Source organism: Agelaius tricolor, unplaced genomic scaffold, assembly GCF_023055355.1.
Source record: "Agelaius tricolor isolate 1412-34295 unplaced genomic scaffold, bAgeTri1.0.p SCAF_10, whole genome shotgun sequence".
NCBI classification, from domain to species: domain Eukaryota; kingdom Metazoa; phylum Chordata; class Aves; order Passeriformes; family Icteridae; genus Agelaius; species Agelaius tricolor.
In genome coordinates, this window is record NW_027269270.1 from 29,624,499 (window position 1) to 29,642,799 (window position 18,301).

Below are 18,301 nucleotides of genomic sequence, written 5' to 3' on the forward strand. Positions count from 1 at the left end.
TAGCAGGATCTGAGTTGCTGCTAATTCACTTTTTCCCCCAGTGTTTAAAAATGCTTGTAAGAGTCAAGACAGATTGCCTTAAGCAAATATTTCCTAACAAAAGTGAGAAATAACTTACTACCAAAGCACCAAGGAAATGCTAAACAGAGTCTGAAAACACCTCTTGTAGTACAAGTTCATCCTAGCATTTGTCATATGCTTTAGGGACTGATGCTTATTTGTTTCAAATTGAAATAAACCCATGGAAGTCAACAAATCTCTGGACTTCAGTTGAAGATCTGTCCCTATAAATTACCTTCAGTGTATTCAGGTGATTCCAAGTCTAAAGATTCCATAAGCCATTAAACATCACTTGCAACATTATCCCTTAAATCACAGCCTTGTTTTCATCCACCAGATGTTTCTCAGCAGGCAAATGTACACACAATAACCCAGTGAGTATCTCTTAGTGGGAGAGTAACAGGAAATTTCACTTTGAGTAGGGTTTGCTCAAGTGGCAGGACCCAAAATACAAAAATTGAATCATTTTCCTGCCCACTTCTCAGTATCAGATAATTGTGGGTTTGGTTTTTTGACACATTCACAGGCAGTAACTACGGGTTTCCCACAATCAGAACTCATGTGGTAAGGGGCACATAACTATGATTTCTACCTCTTTAACTAAAAATCTTAATAATTTAATTTGCTGACTTAGTTTTTCATGGCTAGAGAGGATTGTTAAACAATCTCTCCTTGTTGCAGGCAATTGCACACAGAAACATCAAGTCATGCTAAATGAAAAGGAGACACAGTTTACTATTAGTTTTTAATGTGCCACAAAAATGAGCAGATGAATTGGCTCTTTTGGGTGCTATTAGTTCCACATAGTTAGACATTACAGCCTGATATATGTTAGCTTCAGCAGCGAGTCAGACAATAGTGATGTCTCTCAATTTGGGAGGTTCACAACAATCCTCTGGGCACTCACACAGCCCTGTTTTACACAACAAGCTGAGACTGATGCCTTACATCTGTCTTCCTTGCTCCTGGCAGCACGCTCCAGCACACATGCAAATTGATGCCCATGAAGCAGCTCCAGCACAGGCTGCTGGAGCTGTGGAGCAGCTCTCCCACAGCCCCTGGGCCATGTATTTAGGAAATGATCTGCCGCCAGCCAGGAAGTGATCAATCACCAGCAGTTTTGTCTCTGGCTTCCACGGTCTTGGCCAGGTCTGATGCTGGGTCCTTGGCTCTGCTCTGTGCCTTCCATGGAGCTGTGAGCAGCACTGAACTCAATTCACACTAAATGTGAATTTAACATCAACATTTCAAGTGTACCTTAACCTGTCTATTGTTACCTACCAGAATAGGATTGAATGGAGTTTTCGTTTTTTCCCAACTATGCATCCTAGCTGACACTGCAGACAGCATTTCCATCCTATTAAATCTCCCCCTGAACAATAATAAATCTTTCTTCCAAAATTTTTCTTTTCAGATCCTGGGGAAATACTGTCATTCTTTGGCCATTAAAATGTTTCACTAAAGAATGTGATCTGTGGACGATGCACTTAGATGTGTATTTTCTTCTCTTTGATATATTGCAAAGCTACATTGTACTTAACAGTTCCTTGAAGTAAAACCTTTAATAGCAGAAGATAAACAATCCTCATATCTGATGAGAAAATGCCATTTAGGATTCAGCCAAAGATCCTGCAGTTCTGCAGTAGATGTTACTCATTCTCAGCATCACACCTGGCACAAAAATGGCTCAGAGATCTCTCCAGAAAGGAGAGCTTGTGGTGCAAGTGCCAAAAGCCACTTATCCTGCAACAGTTCCTGGAAGGCAGATGCCTCTTGTCTACCTATTTTTATGGTATCTGTCAGACCATCCCACTTCCTCTGCACTTCTTCTGTCTAGCAAAATACCAGCTGGTTATTTCTGGTCATTCTTCTTTGACTAAGCACTGACTAATTTGCTTCTTTGAACTCTGAAGATAAGCTTCTCTGTCCCTTTCCCTGCAGTATCCAAAGAAAAGAACAGTAATGGAAGTCATACATGAGAGTCAAAAGAGATACACAGGACCTCTTAATGGTTTTTCTGAAGAAGACTGCTTTGCAAATGAAGGTGAGGTCCATTAAAGTTTATCTTGTCTTTCTCAATCTCCAGGCTTCTAGTTTCAGTCTTTCATAAAGGCTGTGATGATGTTTACTTGAACCAAATGAATTTGACCAGGTTGTACACCCGTTTAGCACAATGTATCAAAGTTTTCCCAGCTTTAGATTGACCAAACTGGATTTTTCACACAGTATTTCCTATGTCTCCTCTCACAAAGTGTCATGGCATGAGACCTACAGGAGTACCCATGTAGGAGGACACCAGGTTTATGCTCTTGCTGGTGGCATTTTCAGAAACCAAAGTGTCCTTCAGCCCAGACTGGGTTGTTCACCTCACCAGGGGTGGTGCCACCCATCCACACAACCTCATTCCCTGTTATTTCCTCTGCTCCCACTCTGTGAATCCCCCCAGCTCCCAGAGGCTCCAGTTCTCACCAGGCTTCACTACCATGGCTTCACATCCAGCTCCAAGGGATGGAGCTGCTGGAGCTCAAGGGCAGGGTAAAGACACATATTATTTAGGAGATTATTTTACTAAGTCCTCCCACATTGCAGTTTTCATAAAATGAGTCATTTACAAATAATATTCTGTTCTGAGAAAGTATTAAAATCTAACGAATTTCTACTTTCAATGAAAGGAACTCAAACGTTGTTACTGAAAAATCACAGAAAATAAGGGCGAAAAAGGGAACATCAAGCACTATCAACCTCCACAGTAAAGCAAAAGCTATAAAAAAATAACTGAAGTACCAGTTTTAATTTTGTTGCGTATTAAGTTAAAAAACATGAACATTTTAAAATTTCTGGCAGAAGAAACCTAAGAAGAAAGCTGTGCACTGATTTTCATTACTTTCACTACCATGACCACAAAGTTGGAATCCGGTAGTGCTTTAAAAGCTCACAAAATTCAAACAATAAAGTGAAACTGCACAACGAATATTAAACATACATTTTCTGTCATTAATATTGATTTTCAGCTCCAGATACGAAGAATTACAAGCTCACCTTTGCCAATAAGCAAAGAAGTGCATTTTTAAATTGGGACAGCAGAGAAAATATGAAATTGTCTATGAGAACCAAATTCTATTGGTACATCAGGCATTCATACAGAAATCTGTTAATACATTCGTGCCTTTGCACAAGCCTGCAGCAGCTGAAGCACTACTTTGTGGAAGTGATTCTACAGCAATTTATTGAAAATACATTTGACTTTTCAGCCTGCAGGGATGGTCCTTCATAGGGCAGATGTACACCCACTTGTGTGATGCAGCAAATACAGCAAAAGCAACAAATGAGACTTTTGCTCGAGGATCATTTATTTTCAATTTTATACATAAAATTCAAGCAGTTTTTTTATGGATAACAGTTAACACCAATCACATGCAATAAACTTAATATTACTTTTTTTTCCTCTAACTACTTCCATCTGCTTTTAGTCAAGACACACACTCACTACAAGCTAGGGATGGCTGTAGGGAACATCATTCCCACACCACCCAGTTAGCACCAAGCGGTCTGCACAAAACCCTCCCCAGTCAGTGTTAAATTCTTTTCCCATAAGAAAAATTAACCCTCTCCCTACACCTGTCTGTAATGGCACAGTGGAATTTTCTCAGGGCTAGGAGTAGGACCCATGATATCCATACAATTACTTAATAATAATTACACGTGGTTATTTATACTTATTTTTATATTGCACCTTGCTACACAACTGTATTCTCCTCGTTGGAACCTCTGAACCATCAAACACAGAGTTGTCTTTGACAGAATCGAATGGCAAAACAGAAGACCAAATTTCAAGTGTCTATAACCTCCTGCTATAATTTAAATATAACATATATTACCTATGTTACATAACATAGATGTCAATTCATTTGAAAGATGTTACCATTCTTACTGGTCTAAATGCTGCACAGACTCATTCCAATCTTCACCACACAAAATAAATCCCAACAAAACCTTGGAAAGGAAAAATAAAACAACAAGGGAAGGAACTGTGATTGTGATTATTACACCAAGCAGCCTAAACAATGTACTTGCACGTTTCTCACTCTCCATGAAGTTGTGTTACAGTGTTGGTTTTCCCTCATCATCAGCACCCTATTTTAATTCCAAAATTCTTTGGGATGATCTTTTCTCATGAGAAAAAAATAATAACTTAAGCAATTATTAAATTGCAATTTTCTAATGCAAAAATACAACAGACTAGCATGTTTTAAAGGTTAGCATTTAAACACAAATTCAGCTGTTTTAACAAACTTCTACCACAGCAATAATTTTTTAATTGTTTGCTGTTCAAATACATTATATCATTATCTAGCCTGTTCTAGATTTCACAGACTTCTACCATCATTTTCCTGCCAGCTAAGGAAAAGATTTCATGAAGTGTGAAGCACTGCAGATTTTAGACCCACACTTCTGCTCAACAGCTATCAGTCTTGAACTTGACATCCATATGTTATTTTCTCCTCCCAAGAAAGTCACTTAGAGCTTTGTGTGCCTGGGGAAAAAAAAAAACTAGACAGGCCCGTACTGGCCTCTCATTTCATTTTCAGTGAATGAAAATTGCATTTTGTTGTTACTAAGTACAGATTGACCTATACAAAAGGCTTCTTCTGCCAGTGCTGCACAGGCAATGGATTTTTTTGTCCTTTAGCTTTTATGTGTAAGATGGTTGGGATTTTTTGTCCTTTAGTTTTTATGTGTAACATGGTTGGGATTTTTTGTCCTTTAGCTTTTATGTGTAACATGGTTAGGATTTTTTGTCCTTTAGCTTTTATGTGTAACATGGTTAGGATTTTTTGTCCTTTAGCTTTTATGTGTAACATGGTTGGGATTTTTTTGTCCTTTAGCTTTTATGTGTAACATGGTTAGGTCCAAACTCCATTTTCACCTGTAGTGGTGCAGCTGTAACGAGGATGACAGGGAAGCACAAGAGTCACCAATATCAGGACCCTTCCTTGGGAATTTGAGTTCCACATTTCATTAAGGCTTCTGTGAGGCTACAGCCCTGAAGCATCTGTCTTTTTGTGACTGATGTAATTAAACACCCTGAGAAAGAGGCAAAGTGAGGGATCTGTACACTACCATGGAGGAGCTTTAGTCTCTGTTTAGTCTTCACTTGGTTTTAAGTGCTTGCATGGAATTGTGACTTGAAATGTAAGTTTCTGAATAAATGCAATGTGCTCTACTCAAGAAAATAAAAATCTAAAAAAAACCCTTCTCTCTGGTCTTTAGGAGTGAGAAATGCAATGTTCCTGGAAGAGAAATGCATAATTCCTGGAAGAGAAAACACAAAGACCAAGACTTTTCACATTTTCTGTGATCCTGGAGAGCTCTGTTTAGGTTCCCAGATGAGACACTCTAACCTCAGCCTGAGTGCTGAATGCCCATCATTTGTCTGAAATTAATGACCTTTAAAGAATTAAATATCCAAACTAAAGAGCCTCACAACCATGTACCTTCCCCTACATTTTTCTTTAGTAGTGTTATTATGATTCACAGCTGTGCCCAGGGTGTACTGAGTATTGTGCAAACATCAGGGAAAGCACACATATATTTAATTTTTCAAGCATGAATAGGAATGGCCCAGAGAGAAAATGATATATTCATCAATAAATTAATCAGTTGTCTGAGATGAAGAGTGACAGATTGCATCAGTACATCCACATGTGAGCATCCAGAGGACAACTGTTTCAATTGCTCAATGTTTGTCCCATGTAATTTGATTTGCATGCACCTGAGTAGAGGAAAACCAGTGGTCATGTCCTATAGCTAACTCATGTGAGACTTTATGACTCAGTGTAGTCATTCCAGTGAAAAAAGTGGGCCTGGATACACAATTTCTACATTCGTTGGCATTTATAACTGTTAGAATCTGAATTAGCATAAAGCATTAATCTGAAAGCAAAACCTACCCTGAAATTTGTAAGCATTTGCACCATATATTTCAAACAAAATGCCTCCCAGTATGTGGGAGCTCACTATGATAAATCATTTTTCAGCGATTCGTTCTGAAACACAAATAATTTTTTATATAAAATCAGAGTCTGCATTTACATTTGGTATCTTATCCATGGGCTAATGGATAAGCCAATCCTGTAAAATACTCCCACTCACAGAATTCTACCTGCTGAGTTTCCACCTGAGATGTGATACAGACAAATGGAATTCACCTTCTCAGAACACCAGCACCTCTTCCTGCACCAGACTAAACACCTACCAGGATGTGGCTTTTTGCTGCACCTGGTTATGTCTGTGCTGCTGAACCTTACCTGTGGCTGTGGTGAGCTGAAGGGGGGATCTCCAGAGCAGCCCTGGGACAGATGTGAGCAGCCACTCCATGTCCCAGCACTCTGCAAACAGCCCCTGCCTCTCCAGGGGCTGGTCAGACCTGCCCTGGCCACAGCCCTTCACAAAGATCACATTTACAAACCCAGAAATTCTGAACCTTCTCTCAGTCTCTGACCACAAAGAAAGCCTTCACTGCAGAGTTTGGTCTATGCATTGTTTTGAGGCAGTGCTAGGACTCCTCCATTCACGGTGAAACAATTTTGGCTGATCAGATCAGGAAGATGAATGAGCACGCTGCTTTCTGTGAATCACAAGTCTACACTGGACAAAAAACAGCAGACAGAACAAGCTTGTTTTCTGCTTTGACAATATTATCAGAGATTAGCTGCCTGAGCAGAAAATGAACTGCAACAGCAGAAGCTATATTTGTATATTTTTCAAAATTATGCTTTAGCAACATAAATGTCAGGAAACTAAGAATAATGGGTTTCAAAACACCAGAGTTCTATTCCACCTGCTCTCCATTATGATTCTTAAACTAGGCTCAGTATGAACCCACAATACTGCAGCTACAGAAAGAAATAATGGTTGTTATTATGAAATGAGTGCAGCCTTATACTACACAGATATACACTGCAAAAAAAAAAAGTTATTATTCTGTTATCATTCTTTTCTCTGTTATCATTCTTTCCTTACATTACTGTAATCCAGAAATAATTATATGAGAACTATTATTCTGACACTTACTTGGGGTGCTAAGGAATAATTTAATGTTCATTTTAATAATTTTTATCATGCTCAGACTCTGTTTATTGCTGTATATTTATAACAAAGTAAATCCACTCTTGATGAGAATTCTACAAGCATGCATATTTCAGACAGCCCTGAAATGAAGAGCAAAATGAATTTATTGACCAGGCATTGATTAGCACTTGATCATGAAAGTATTGCACAAAACAACAGTGCCAGAATATTTTGAGAGCACCAAATTTTCAGCTACTAAAGATGATATATGGGGCTCCACTGACTTCAAGGATCTCACACATTTAAGTCTGCAGAGATTTTACTGAAGCCTGGTGCAATTTCATGCTGGAGAGCAACATCTGCAACAACTCTCAGAGCCCTGAGACCACAGTGGTTACCACAGAGTGCAGGAGCAGCATCAGAGAAAGCAGCTGGAACTTCCAAATGGTCTTTTACATGTATTTCTGCAGTAAAATTAAGTTTATTAAGTGCTTGACAGCAAGAGATCTGTTCTTTCAGCTAAGTGGAAAAGCTGATTTCATGGTCTAAGTCCTTCTTGTCAATATTAGTGAACAAAAGGTGACAACTTCATTTTCCCCCAAGCAATGATTCTGCTCCATACCCAGCCTAGCCTAGTTCAGCTTTCTCTGAAAGGGTGGCCAGGCACTGGAAAAGGCCACACAGGGAAGGGGTCGAATCATCACCTCTGGAAGTTTTCAAAGAATGTGTGAATGTGGCACTTAGGGACACTGTCTAGTCATGAACGTGGCAGAGCTGGGTTAACAGTTGGACTCGATGATCTTAGAGGTCTTTTCCAACCTTAAAATTCTGTGATTTATGATCTCAAGCCTCACTTGCCATAAACATTACCTAATAAGGAAACTGCTTTATGTATTCAGATCATCATGAGATTTTTCAGTCTCCTTCAAAATTACCATGTGAAAGATCAGAGTTCAGCTAGGGCAGCATCATAATCCCATCAAAAGAAAACACTCCATACCAGTCAAGACAAACCATTCCAACTTACTCTAATGCTGGAAAAATCCAGTGCTGGAGGCAACCAGACCAGTCTTGACAGGAAGGGTGGGGAGTGGACCATAAAAAAGAAAGAAGTCTGCTTACAAACACTTGGTTGGAAAAGGAAGCTCCTGAACCTCTTCCTTACTCTCCACGTGGACATCACTCCCCTTAGCATTTTTCCTACAGTTATCAAATAACATCAGTTCCCTGGCCTAATATCTTGACTATATCATGTGGGACACGCTTGCAAGAAAGCATTTTGAAGCCTTTAAGGGGACAAAACAGGAATTTAAATGAGGAATTTCTAGGGGATTCAGGAAGAGCAGTGAGAATAGTCAGAGTAGCCCAACAACTACCAGAACAGGTCCCTGTTTTTCACTGAAATGGAACATCAGGGCTGTATTTCCAACACTTCACCATTACAGACAGGAGGGAAAATGGAAAGAGGACGCTTTAAATAGCAGTTGTTTGCAGATAATTGTCAGTGTCAGATACCCCAAAGTGACAACTAGACATTTCTATCAAACAGGCAGCAAACTCTGGTGACCTGGCATCTCTCCCAACTCATGGATTGGCTGGAGGAACCTGCTAAAAGGACAGCACTGAGGAAGAGAGCAGCCAGTGCAAGGCAGTAAAATGAACAGAACTTCATGAAATTGCATGGGGACAGCAAAGTGATCCCAGAAGTCACTGTATTTTCCTCAAAGATTGAAAATTTTTAATAGTAAAGACATGAAAAGCCCTGGCAAGGCTTTTGTGGCATGTAAGTTAACTGCCAACTACCTAATAAGAGATTCCATACAGAGATTTAACATGTATCCGTGTGCTGATTCCTCTCTTATTCTTCATAAATTTAGTCTCAGCAAACCATGGGGACAGATACATTCCAAAAACATATTAGTTACTGATTTCAGTAGTTCAGTGCCTATCCCCTCCAGCTGAATATGCAGCCACAGGATATCCAGACAGGGACTACATTCTTTGCTGTTTGTTTCTCTAAACACTACCAGACTGCCAAAAAACAAGGGGAAAAAAAAAGAATTCAGCCTAAACAACCTTAAAAAATGTTTTTAAGGATCCTTTTAAAAGACACAGTTTTAGTTATCTATATTACACTTAATTCTTGCAACCCTGACAAATGAAAATGAAGAATAAAATTAAGCCATATCACAATATTCTGTAAAACTACAGTGTTAATAGGTAACAAGGTTATTCTGTAACTTAGTATTTACCTTTATGTTGCTTCAGTAGCAAAGACAGACCACTGTATTTCCATGAAGCAGAACAAAATGGAAACTTGTTTCACTCTCTTGTTAACATTCAAATTCTTTACAGTGTCAGATTCTGCCTTTAAGTGTCCCTCCTCTTTTTTTCTTATTTCTGAACCAAGTTATTGTACCTGTGTTTCCATATAAATTGCTCTGAGTAATATATGTTGAGTTTCCAGAGACCATTTGGTCAGATTTTAATCACCTCTCCTGGGAGCTGACACCAACTTCCAGCAGCAGGTCATACAATGCAGATTAGAATAACAAAAGACATGCTGCTGTGATTCCAAAATAAAAAAAAAATAGGGGAAAAACAATACAAGTCTGTCTTTATCAAGCTTAAGAATGATGTTTTGGGACTTCTTTGATGTCTCCTAGACAGAGCCTTCCTTTTGCTTGTATTAAAGCACAAATTCAATCGCTTCTGATTTTTCCCTCTCTAAAACAGAGAATGTGCCGCTGAAAAGATTTTGTTCCACATTCCATGTTTCTTTTTCTCTTTCATGTGTTACTTAATAGCCCAAGATACAAAGCTTGTATTTTGCAAATTTGCATTGAACTAAAATTTGTATTTACACAATGATGCATTTTTTCCTGTTTTGAAATAAAAGAAATAGATTTTAATTTTTCCCATATAAAAGTGATTTGGGTTTAGTTTGGATTTTTTTTTTCCCATTCAAATTCTTTGTTTAAAAGGTAAACTAGAAAAATGTCATGGAACTTATAGAAAAACAGTGTTCTAAAAAGAAAATGGAATTTCTCTTTCAGATTAGCATTGTCTTAGGTTATCTGTCAGTATATACAGATAAATTATATATTTCTCCCTTACAATTCACTATTCTTTATTATAACATTCCCACTAAAAATCCCAAACAGATTAAGATTTGTCATATTGGACCTCTTTGGTAAAAAGCAACCCACTGCATAATGATTTTTACACTATTCTCCAAAATGAACAGTTCCACATGTATAAATGCTAGCAGGAATCAACATCTCCTGTTTCTTTCTCTGACCTTCAACAATCCTATACTCTGCAGAAAAAAACCCAACAGTTTTACTAATTTATAAGCACCATGCAGACAAAGGCAGTCTAGAGAAAAACCTTTTTAGCAGTTGCAAAGGAAAAAAAAAACATGAGAAAGCTTCCACACAGAAAGAAATTCTGAGAGACCAAAGAAAAGCAAAAAGGAAGAGGTGTGAAATTTAAAATATTCCCAATACTCACTGAAAGCAGCCACTGCAAGAGCCAGTGTGACAATAATGGAGACCCAGGAAACCCACAATGCCTTCTTTCTGTAGCTTTGAGCTTCATGAGGTTTTAGCCTTGTACTGCTTTCTAGTAAACCTGATAAGCAATAAGCAAAGAAGGTATGAACAATGCATCGCTCCTTTCAAATACACAGCTGTGTTAGTTCAGCCCTAGAAGACACATTTACATTCTATATTACACACAGAAGCAATACAGAATCAAATCCTGCTCACGTTATTAAGGTGAAGTGAATGAGGCCACCAGAAACATGTGAGTAAGCAAGAAGAGCACACACAAGCTGTTTTGACTCCACACATCAATCCCTTAAAAAGAGCACTGCATTCCAGTCATGGAAATTCACAAATCAATATGGTTTCCAGCCGTACCTCTCCACAAGAAATGGCTCAGTCCTGTACTCCCTCAGATCAAAATTTGTTTCAGAACTTGAGGATCCTGGGGCTAATTAACATAGGAGAAAAACTCCTGCTCAGCAGTGCCAGTGGAATCACCTCCCAAAGCACAGGGATACACTGCTCATATTGATCATCAAAGCACAAGTGGGCATGCCCCAGAATCAAAGCTGGCACAGCTGGAAAAGCCCCTTGAAGCACCTCGTCCTTCATTTGGGGTAAGAACACATTCCCATCTAGAACTAATTGAAGAACCAGCTCTGTCCTTGCTGCAAACGGTGCAGAAGGCTGTTGAGCACAAAGGAATGCTATTGCTTTTTCTCTTTTTTGATGCTTTCAGTCTGTGGAAGTCTTTTGTCCACAGATCTTACATCACAGAGAATGCAGGTTAAACATAAATTAACATTCTTTGGTTTTTATTCTCTCAGTCTGAGTCTAAAGCCACTTCTAAAATGCATTCAGAATTTTACATATTTCCATTCTGTATATCCCATTCTGATTAGTTTATGCTTAATATATTCATCTAATTTGAAACATACATTCTCTGTCACCATTATGTTTCAGCTCAAATCTGCTTAACTGGAGAGAAAACCTGATGGCTTTAAATTTCTTAATGAGTTACTCCAGAAGATGTGGGTGGCTCCTCTCAGATGATGAGCACTTTTCAGAGGGATTTGCCTGCACTGAATGCATTGAACTGAGACACTGGTTTAACAGCACAACTTTCAGTAGCTGCTCTAAGGTCTCAGACAAAGGGTGGAGAAGAGAGGCTGTGTCAGACCCAGCACCAGATTAAAACAGAAGAGTTGAAGCTGTTACTGTCCTCACCTTCCCCAGTTTTCTCTCTGGTGGCTATTGCCACTTTCAAGGCAGGGACATCTGATCTGGTTCTCAGGGTACTCCTGAATCCACACCATGTTTAACCAACTTTATTAACCTTCACAGATATTAATTTCAACTGATTGTAATATACTGGCTGAAAACAGCAATGGTTTTGGAATCAATTCAGAACTGAATCAGACATCTCTGCCTTGGGGGCAGCATTATGTCAGCAGAGGGGCAGGCATCCAGGGGTGGTCAAATTTGAGCCATCAGATTTTATTCTGCCACTTGGAATCTGTTAAAATTACTGGTTGTAATCCCAGCATAATTGGTGGGATACACACTGTCTTGGAAAAATTCTTTATGCCTTTTACACCCCAGTTACAATAAAGCACAGAGAGTTTCTTTATGGGAGTTCAGAAAGCCACCCTGAAAATTTCATGCTTGTATTGTATTTTTAGAAAATTTAAAATATTATCACACTTTGTGCTACACACTCCCCCCTTTATGAATAGAAAAGAATCTACAAACTTGCATGGACCAGGCCCTATACTGGAATTATGTCTATTTCTTAATACATGCATTCTTTGTTAATACACAAAAACTGATAGATGACAACTCCAAAAGCTTTGAGTCCTTTACTGATAGTGTTGCACAGCTATTTCTCACATGCCTGCTTTCATTTGGGTGAATTTTTTTTCCCCCACAAATGTTTGGCCTATCTTCTGCTACTATATATAACGATGTACAGTTTAATTGCTGTCTGCTATGAGGTAATTCAGCAACACATCTTGAAACATAGGAGGGATTTCTACTAATCTAACCATAGAGAAAATACATCTTTCACATTGTGTGTGTTCACCCCTCCTGTCCCCTCCTCAAACCAAGGATTTCAAATTATGGTCCAAATCTTTTTGGAACGTAAAGCAAAGGTTTTCTCAGCCAATTTTGGCTCTCAATATTTCAAACCTCAAATAAACACAGATCAGAATGACAGATATCCTCACCTGTTTCTTTCTTTTAAGACATTTTTTTAATTCATGGCTACAGCTCATATTACCTGGGAAGTCCAACATACATAGTTGATACTAACAAATCAAACAATACCCTAATTAAACTGAGGGATGAATAACAAGCCCCAGAGCTAGTGCAGCACTCCTGATTACTATTCACATGTCAAGCACGTGTCCAGTATGACAGAGACTGCAGTCTTTATAAAACTCCACCACTTCGGCCGTGTGTGTGTGTGTGTGTTTCTCTGTCTCTCAAAATGGCTGGCATATTCTGGCTGTCAGCGATGTGATCCCTTCCTTCCTGAAATAATTCAAATATATTTTCTGTCTTTAAAATTTTCACCCCCAAGAAAGATCATACAATTCTTAGGAGTGTCCTGAGGCCAGCACAAAAAGATACAAACTCATTCACATGACTACCAAGCCCATAGAATAAAAATTATTTAGAGGCAACAACAGCTCATTAATTTACACACAAGAACAAAAATCACAAGGTAAACTTCCATATTTCTTCACTGACCATAAGAAAGCAAGCATCCACAGGAGGATGGAAGTTAATCTTTCAGTATGACCTGCACTGCTACAAAAATAAAAAGCTACCATCTACAAATGAAATTCCTCCACCCTGAAATTAACATACTGAGTAATTTTATTGCCAATAATTTATTTAACACATGGATGTCCTTGAGGTATAGAAAAGACGAGGAACTGATTAAATTCACTGGATTTTTAATTTCTCTTTCAGCATCTTCACATATTAACAGATTTTCTTCCCATAAAAAAATCAGAAGGAGAAAAAAACCTGCCCAACAGTTGCAGAACACAAGCTTGGCATATTTGTGAAGTGATTCTAGGATATTCTTTACCATATGCTGACTTACCAGAAGTACTTTTCTATTTGGCTAAGGGATCATTTTAAAATGTCACATTAGAAATTGTGGAAGAGATAAGGCTAATAAAAAACCTGTTCACCTAAGGATGTTAATTTAAGCGTCCCATCCACAAAATTATCACCGATTTTGGATCTGGCTCTTAAAGAGCAAATATCTAGTTCCAAAATTTAGGGTTAGTATTTATTTTTAGCAAACATGGAAGCATCATGTCTATAACTGGATCTGGTATGATTCATTGGAAAAGATTGTAGGAAAAAGTACAATCTAAAAGGACAGACTGCTACCATTTTCAACAGGGACAACCTGCAAAAAGCATACCAGATTTCCCTCTGCAATGAAATTATCCTGGTACACATGGAACCAGTAACTACAGGAAAGGCTAAAAGAAAGGTACTGCAAGGGCCATAGAAAGAGCATGGAGGCAAGGAAGAAAACTAAATCAGCAGCTTTAGCTTCCTCTCCCTCATAGAAGGAGATAGGTTAGGTACAACAGACACTATCATTATGGAATTACCCTTAATGCCAAAAGGGACAGCCTTCACCTTTGACTCTGTCATACTGGGCACTAATTAAAATTTTCTGTAACCAAACTTATGTGTTGGAACCATAATCAAAATTCCTCACTCATGTAAAAGAGAGCTCAGATTGCCCTCAGGCAGGCACAAAGCCTGTCCTTAGCCACTGCCAGTGACAGTGAGGGTACCCCTTGAGTAAGGGCTGTCCCCAGCCCCAGCATGACTGGAAGCTGTCAGGAAGGTGGTGAATGCTCTTCCCCCTCACTCCTCTACTTCGTGTCTGCGATCTGTGAGCAGGCACGGGCTTCAGGAAGCTGGGCATGGAACAGGACATAGAGGGGTTACGTGTAAAGGGGCTGGGGATGAACACTGAGAACACAAAAGGGACTCCTGGATGCTGAAAGCAAAACGGAAAAGGAAGAAAAGGCAACAGAGAGACAGGCTAAGGGAAGCCAATAGATGAATTTAAAAGATGGAGACAAATTGTGAGGAAGAGGAGCCTGGAGGCGTTGTGGAGGACAGGGCAGTGGGGAGGGTTAAAATGGCAGCTGCCTTTGTGGGCGGCAGGTGAGTGAGCCCTGAACAGATGTCCGAAATGGATGTGCTTCGCACTAAAGCGTTACGCGGTTTGGCAGCTTCCAAACACCTGGTCAGGTATTTCCGCAAATAACAAAAAACGAGTTGTGTGGAAGTGCAGAGCTCGGTGGGGGAAGGGAGACAAGTGCCCCGACTTTAACCCGCAGCCTGGCTGGGGCGGCCCCCCAGAAACGCCGCGCTGTGCCCCTGCTCGGGCGGGGGGCGGCTGCGACCACCCCAAGGGCTTGGGCACCTCAGCGGCCTCCGAGGAGAGCCCCGAGAGCGCCGGGAGCGCCGCCGCCACCGCGCCCCTGGGCCGGGCGCTGCCTGCGGAGCCGTGTGCCGCCCGCAGCCGCTCCGCCGCCAGGCAGGCAAGTTCCCTGGCGAGCTGCGAACAGCCACGAATAGAGTTTATAAAAATACTTCAAAGCTGTCGCGGAGCGCTCGCACGGGAGCTAAAACGGGGCAGAGCTTGGAGGGTGGCGCGGGGGGGAGGTTAAGCGGCTGCCAGCGGCGGGATGAGGGGTGGGCGAGCTGGGCTGGAGGGGGGAGTTCGGGGGGCAAGAACCGGTGTGCGGCTGAAGGGCTGAAGGGGAGGGGACGGGCAGGGCGGCTGCGGCGGCATGGGCAGGGTACGGGTCCAGGAGAGCGAGCCAGAGGATGCTGCGGAGAGGGTGTCGGAGGAGCCGTCGGGGTGGGTATCAGGCGCCTCAGGACTCAGGGGAGGTGGTGGGGCTCGCCACAGCGCAGGGCAGCGTGCAGGAAGGCGGGGGACGGACGGACGGACGAGCGCTCACCTCTGTCCTCCAGCCCCTCGCTGAACTGCCCGCTCTCCCCGATCCGCAGCTGCTCCTGCTGCTGCTCCCGGGGGGCACCGGGCGGGTTGGCCCCGGGGGGCTGCACGATGGCGGGGTCCGGAGTGGTGTCCAGGGGGGCAGCGGGCGGCTCCATCTCTTGCGGGGCGGCGGGAAGAGGCCGGCGGCTGTGGCGGGGAAGCGAGGAGCGAGCGGAGCATCCAGCCCGGGTGCGAGCCCGGGGAGAGGAGGAGACTCCGGCTCAGAGCATCAGGGAGACGAGGACGGGCAGCGAACAAACTCCGGGTGCTCCGCGCCAGCCGCTGCCCGCGGCCGCCTCATCACTGCCCGCGGCGAGAGGCGCAGGTGGAGCGCGGTGCCGCCTCCCGGCGCTGCCCGTCCCCTCCCCGCCCCGCCGAGCTCAGCGAGCGGGAGCCTCCTCAGCCTCCCCTCGCCATGGCGGGCTCTGCCTCCTCCTCCTCCTCCTCCTCCTCCTCTCCTCCTCCTCTCCTCCTCCTCCTCCCGCAGCCGAGCCTCGGGGGGAAGCGCTGTCCAGGGGCTGTCGGAGCCGGAGCGCTCCCGCCGCTGCCGAGGGCTGCGGGTGCCGGCCCTGTCCGCCTCGCCTCCCCTCACACAGGTAAAGACACAGCTCTCCTTGGCTGGGGATGTGCTCGTTGCCCCCGCCTTTGGCCTTTTTCGGGATCGGAGCAGAATCGCCTCACACAGGCGCCTCTCAGAGCCCGCAGCGCTGTCGGTCTGTCACAGAGTTGCCCTAAAACTGCCCTCGAACGTGCAGCGATCTCATGTTGAAGCATGGGGTTACACTCGCTGGCCTCCTCAGATTGCTCACCTGCCTTTACTAAGGCTGCAGAACAACATAGGGGAAAAAAACAAAAATCTCAGGGGCACAGAAATGCTTTTTAAAAGATGTAAAATTTTACAGATAAATCTGTGCCAGGGCTGCTCGCTCTTCTGTGCTGGTTTCTAATGGCTAGATGGAGAGGTACAAACAAACAAAGCATTCTTTGTGAGGGCACAGTCTCCCAACTGCATGCTTACTAGCATGTAGATATATTTTGAAGCTGCAGCATGTTTTTGACTTGAAAAATTTGTCTAGGAAAATATCAAAGGACATTTAAACATTGCAGCCCTGGTCCTTTGGTGATACATAAGTATAAAATCCCGATTAAAGTTGTATGAAGATCAAGTTGCCTTTCTCCTTGGACAAATTAGTGAATTTGGGGAGTATAGAAAGGCCAGCAGGAAATTAATATTTATGCCAACATAGAGACATGATTTTATAAACTGTCAGAATCTTGCTGATGTCAGCCTTACAAAAAAGTTTCATAGCAGTTTAGTAACACCTCTCTAAAAATGGTCTGTGCAACATTGTTAATGTCTTAATTTTAAGAAATGGCTCGATTTTAAGAAATGCCTCTTAAAACAGTATACTAATCTTTAAAATCTTTTCATTGGAATTTTTAAATCATTAATTATTTGAAAAAGTATAAGTAAAATATAAGTAAATGTAAGTAACATAAAATGCTCATTTAGAAACTGATTGGCATTTTGGCTGTCTTATGGAATGGAGATGGCTGTTGTAATGTGAGGGATTGGTGTTTTTAATCTTATGATTTATTTCTGTATAGTATACCATACCTACTGTATGAAATATTTTTGAAGTCTTCATGACTCTCACCCAAATTTCACCTTCACCCCTAGCTATCCTACCCTGCTTTGTGATCCCAGAGCTCTTGCTCTTCTAGCTGGATCAGCATTAATATCAATATAAGCAATGCCAAAATTACTTGCTTTTTCCTCATGAAATGGATAGTAAATTACAACATGCCTCTTTGATGCTAATGTCAAAAGAGTTTTTTTCTCATGTGCATAAGTTAACACAAATGAGTTCTTTTGAGGGAACTGTTATTTTTGAGGTTTGGACTGAGTTGGGAGGAGTTGAAAATTAGTAATTGCATTAAAAAATGGATTTTTTTTTTCTTTAAGGGCTCTGTATTAAGCTCTAGTTACCTAGAACCTGCAAGATGCTACAGCAGATGGATGTGTGCATGTGAGAGGTAAATGAAAAGTAGAAAAGCCTTGCCTTTTGTTGCTTACTATAAAAATAGATTGTGATGTGTTTCTTTCACTTAAAGTGTGTCTGTAAAGTGAGAATCCTTAAATGAGTGGAACCAGTTTTGTAACCTGGTCAGAGAGAAGGAATGGGCACCAACCACTCTTGGAGACCTCACAGGGACACAGAAACCTCTGGTGGCACCATCCCGTGCAGAGCACAGCCAGGACAAACCATGAAGGGTCCCTTGAAATTGCTGCAACAGATACAATGCTCCCTAATGCAGTTATTGCCAGATCCCTCCTCTTTTATGGAGATAAATCCATATCTGATGCATTCCAGTAAGAACTTCCTTATTCCTTGATAAATGAGAAACTGACCAGTGACTCTCCTTGAACACCACCTCCTTTCTCTTAGTCTCTCAGAGCTATTTTGGTATTCATAGAACTTCCAGAAATCAAACCAAGAGGAAAGTGCCTGGAGATTCCTAATTCCATTTCTTTAAAAGGAGGTCACAGGGGTAGGTTTTCAAATGA

General features: G+C 41.6%; 2 protein-coding genes across 6 annotated transcripts in view; one reads left to right on the forward strand and one right to left on the reverse strand.

Annotated features, from left to right (window-relative positions):
- TMEM163 (transmembrane protein 163) overlaps nucleotides 1-16,056 on the reverse strand; it is an 88,214-nt gene extending 72,158 nt beyond the window's left edge. Inside the window, exons 1-2 of the mRNA XM_071435437.1 lie at nucleotides 15,695-16,056; nucleotides 10,645-10,764 (exon numbers count right to left, since the gene is read on the reverse strand). Of these exons, the coding sequence (XP_071291538.1) occupies nucleotides 10,645-10,764; nucleotides 15,695-15,848 (274 nt within the window). The 5' untranslated portion in view covers nucleotides 15,849-16,056. The remainder of the gene's footprint in view (nucleotides 1-10,644; nucleotides 10,765-15,694) is intronic.
- Nucleotides 14,909-18,301, forward strand: part of ACMSD (aminocarboxymuconate semialdehyde decarboxylase) — a 39,705-nt gene continuing 36,312 nt past the window's right edge. For 2 of the 5 annotated variants that reach the window (XM_071435432.1, XM_071435435.1), the window contains exons 1-2: nucleotides 15,486-15,591; nucleotides 17,699-17,769. The gene's annotated coding sequence lies outside the window, so the exon portion shown is untranslated. Of the gene's footprint in view, nucleotides 14,976-15,485; nucleotides 15,592-16,156; nucleotides 16,329-17,698; nucleotides 17,770-18,301 lie in introns of those variants that run through there. The other 3 variants (XM_071435431.1, XM_071435434.1, XM_071435433.1) reach the window with 2 other exon arrangements.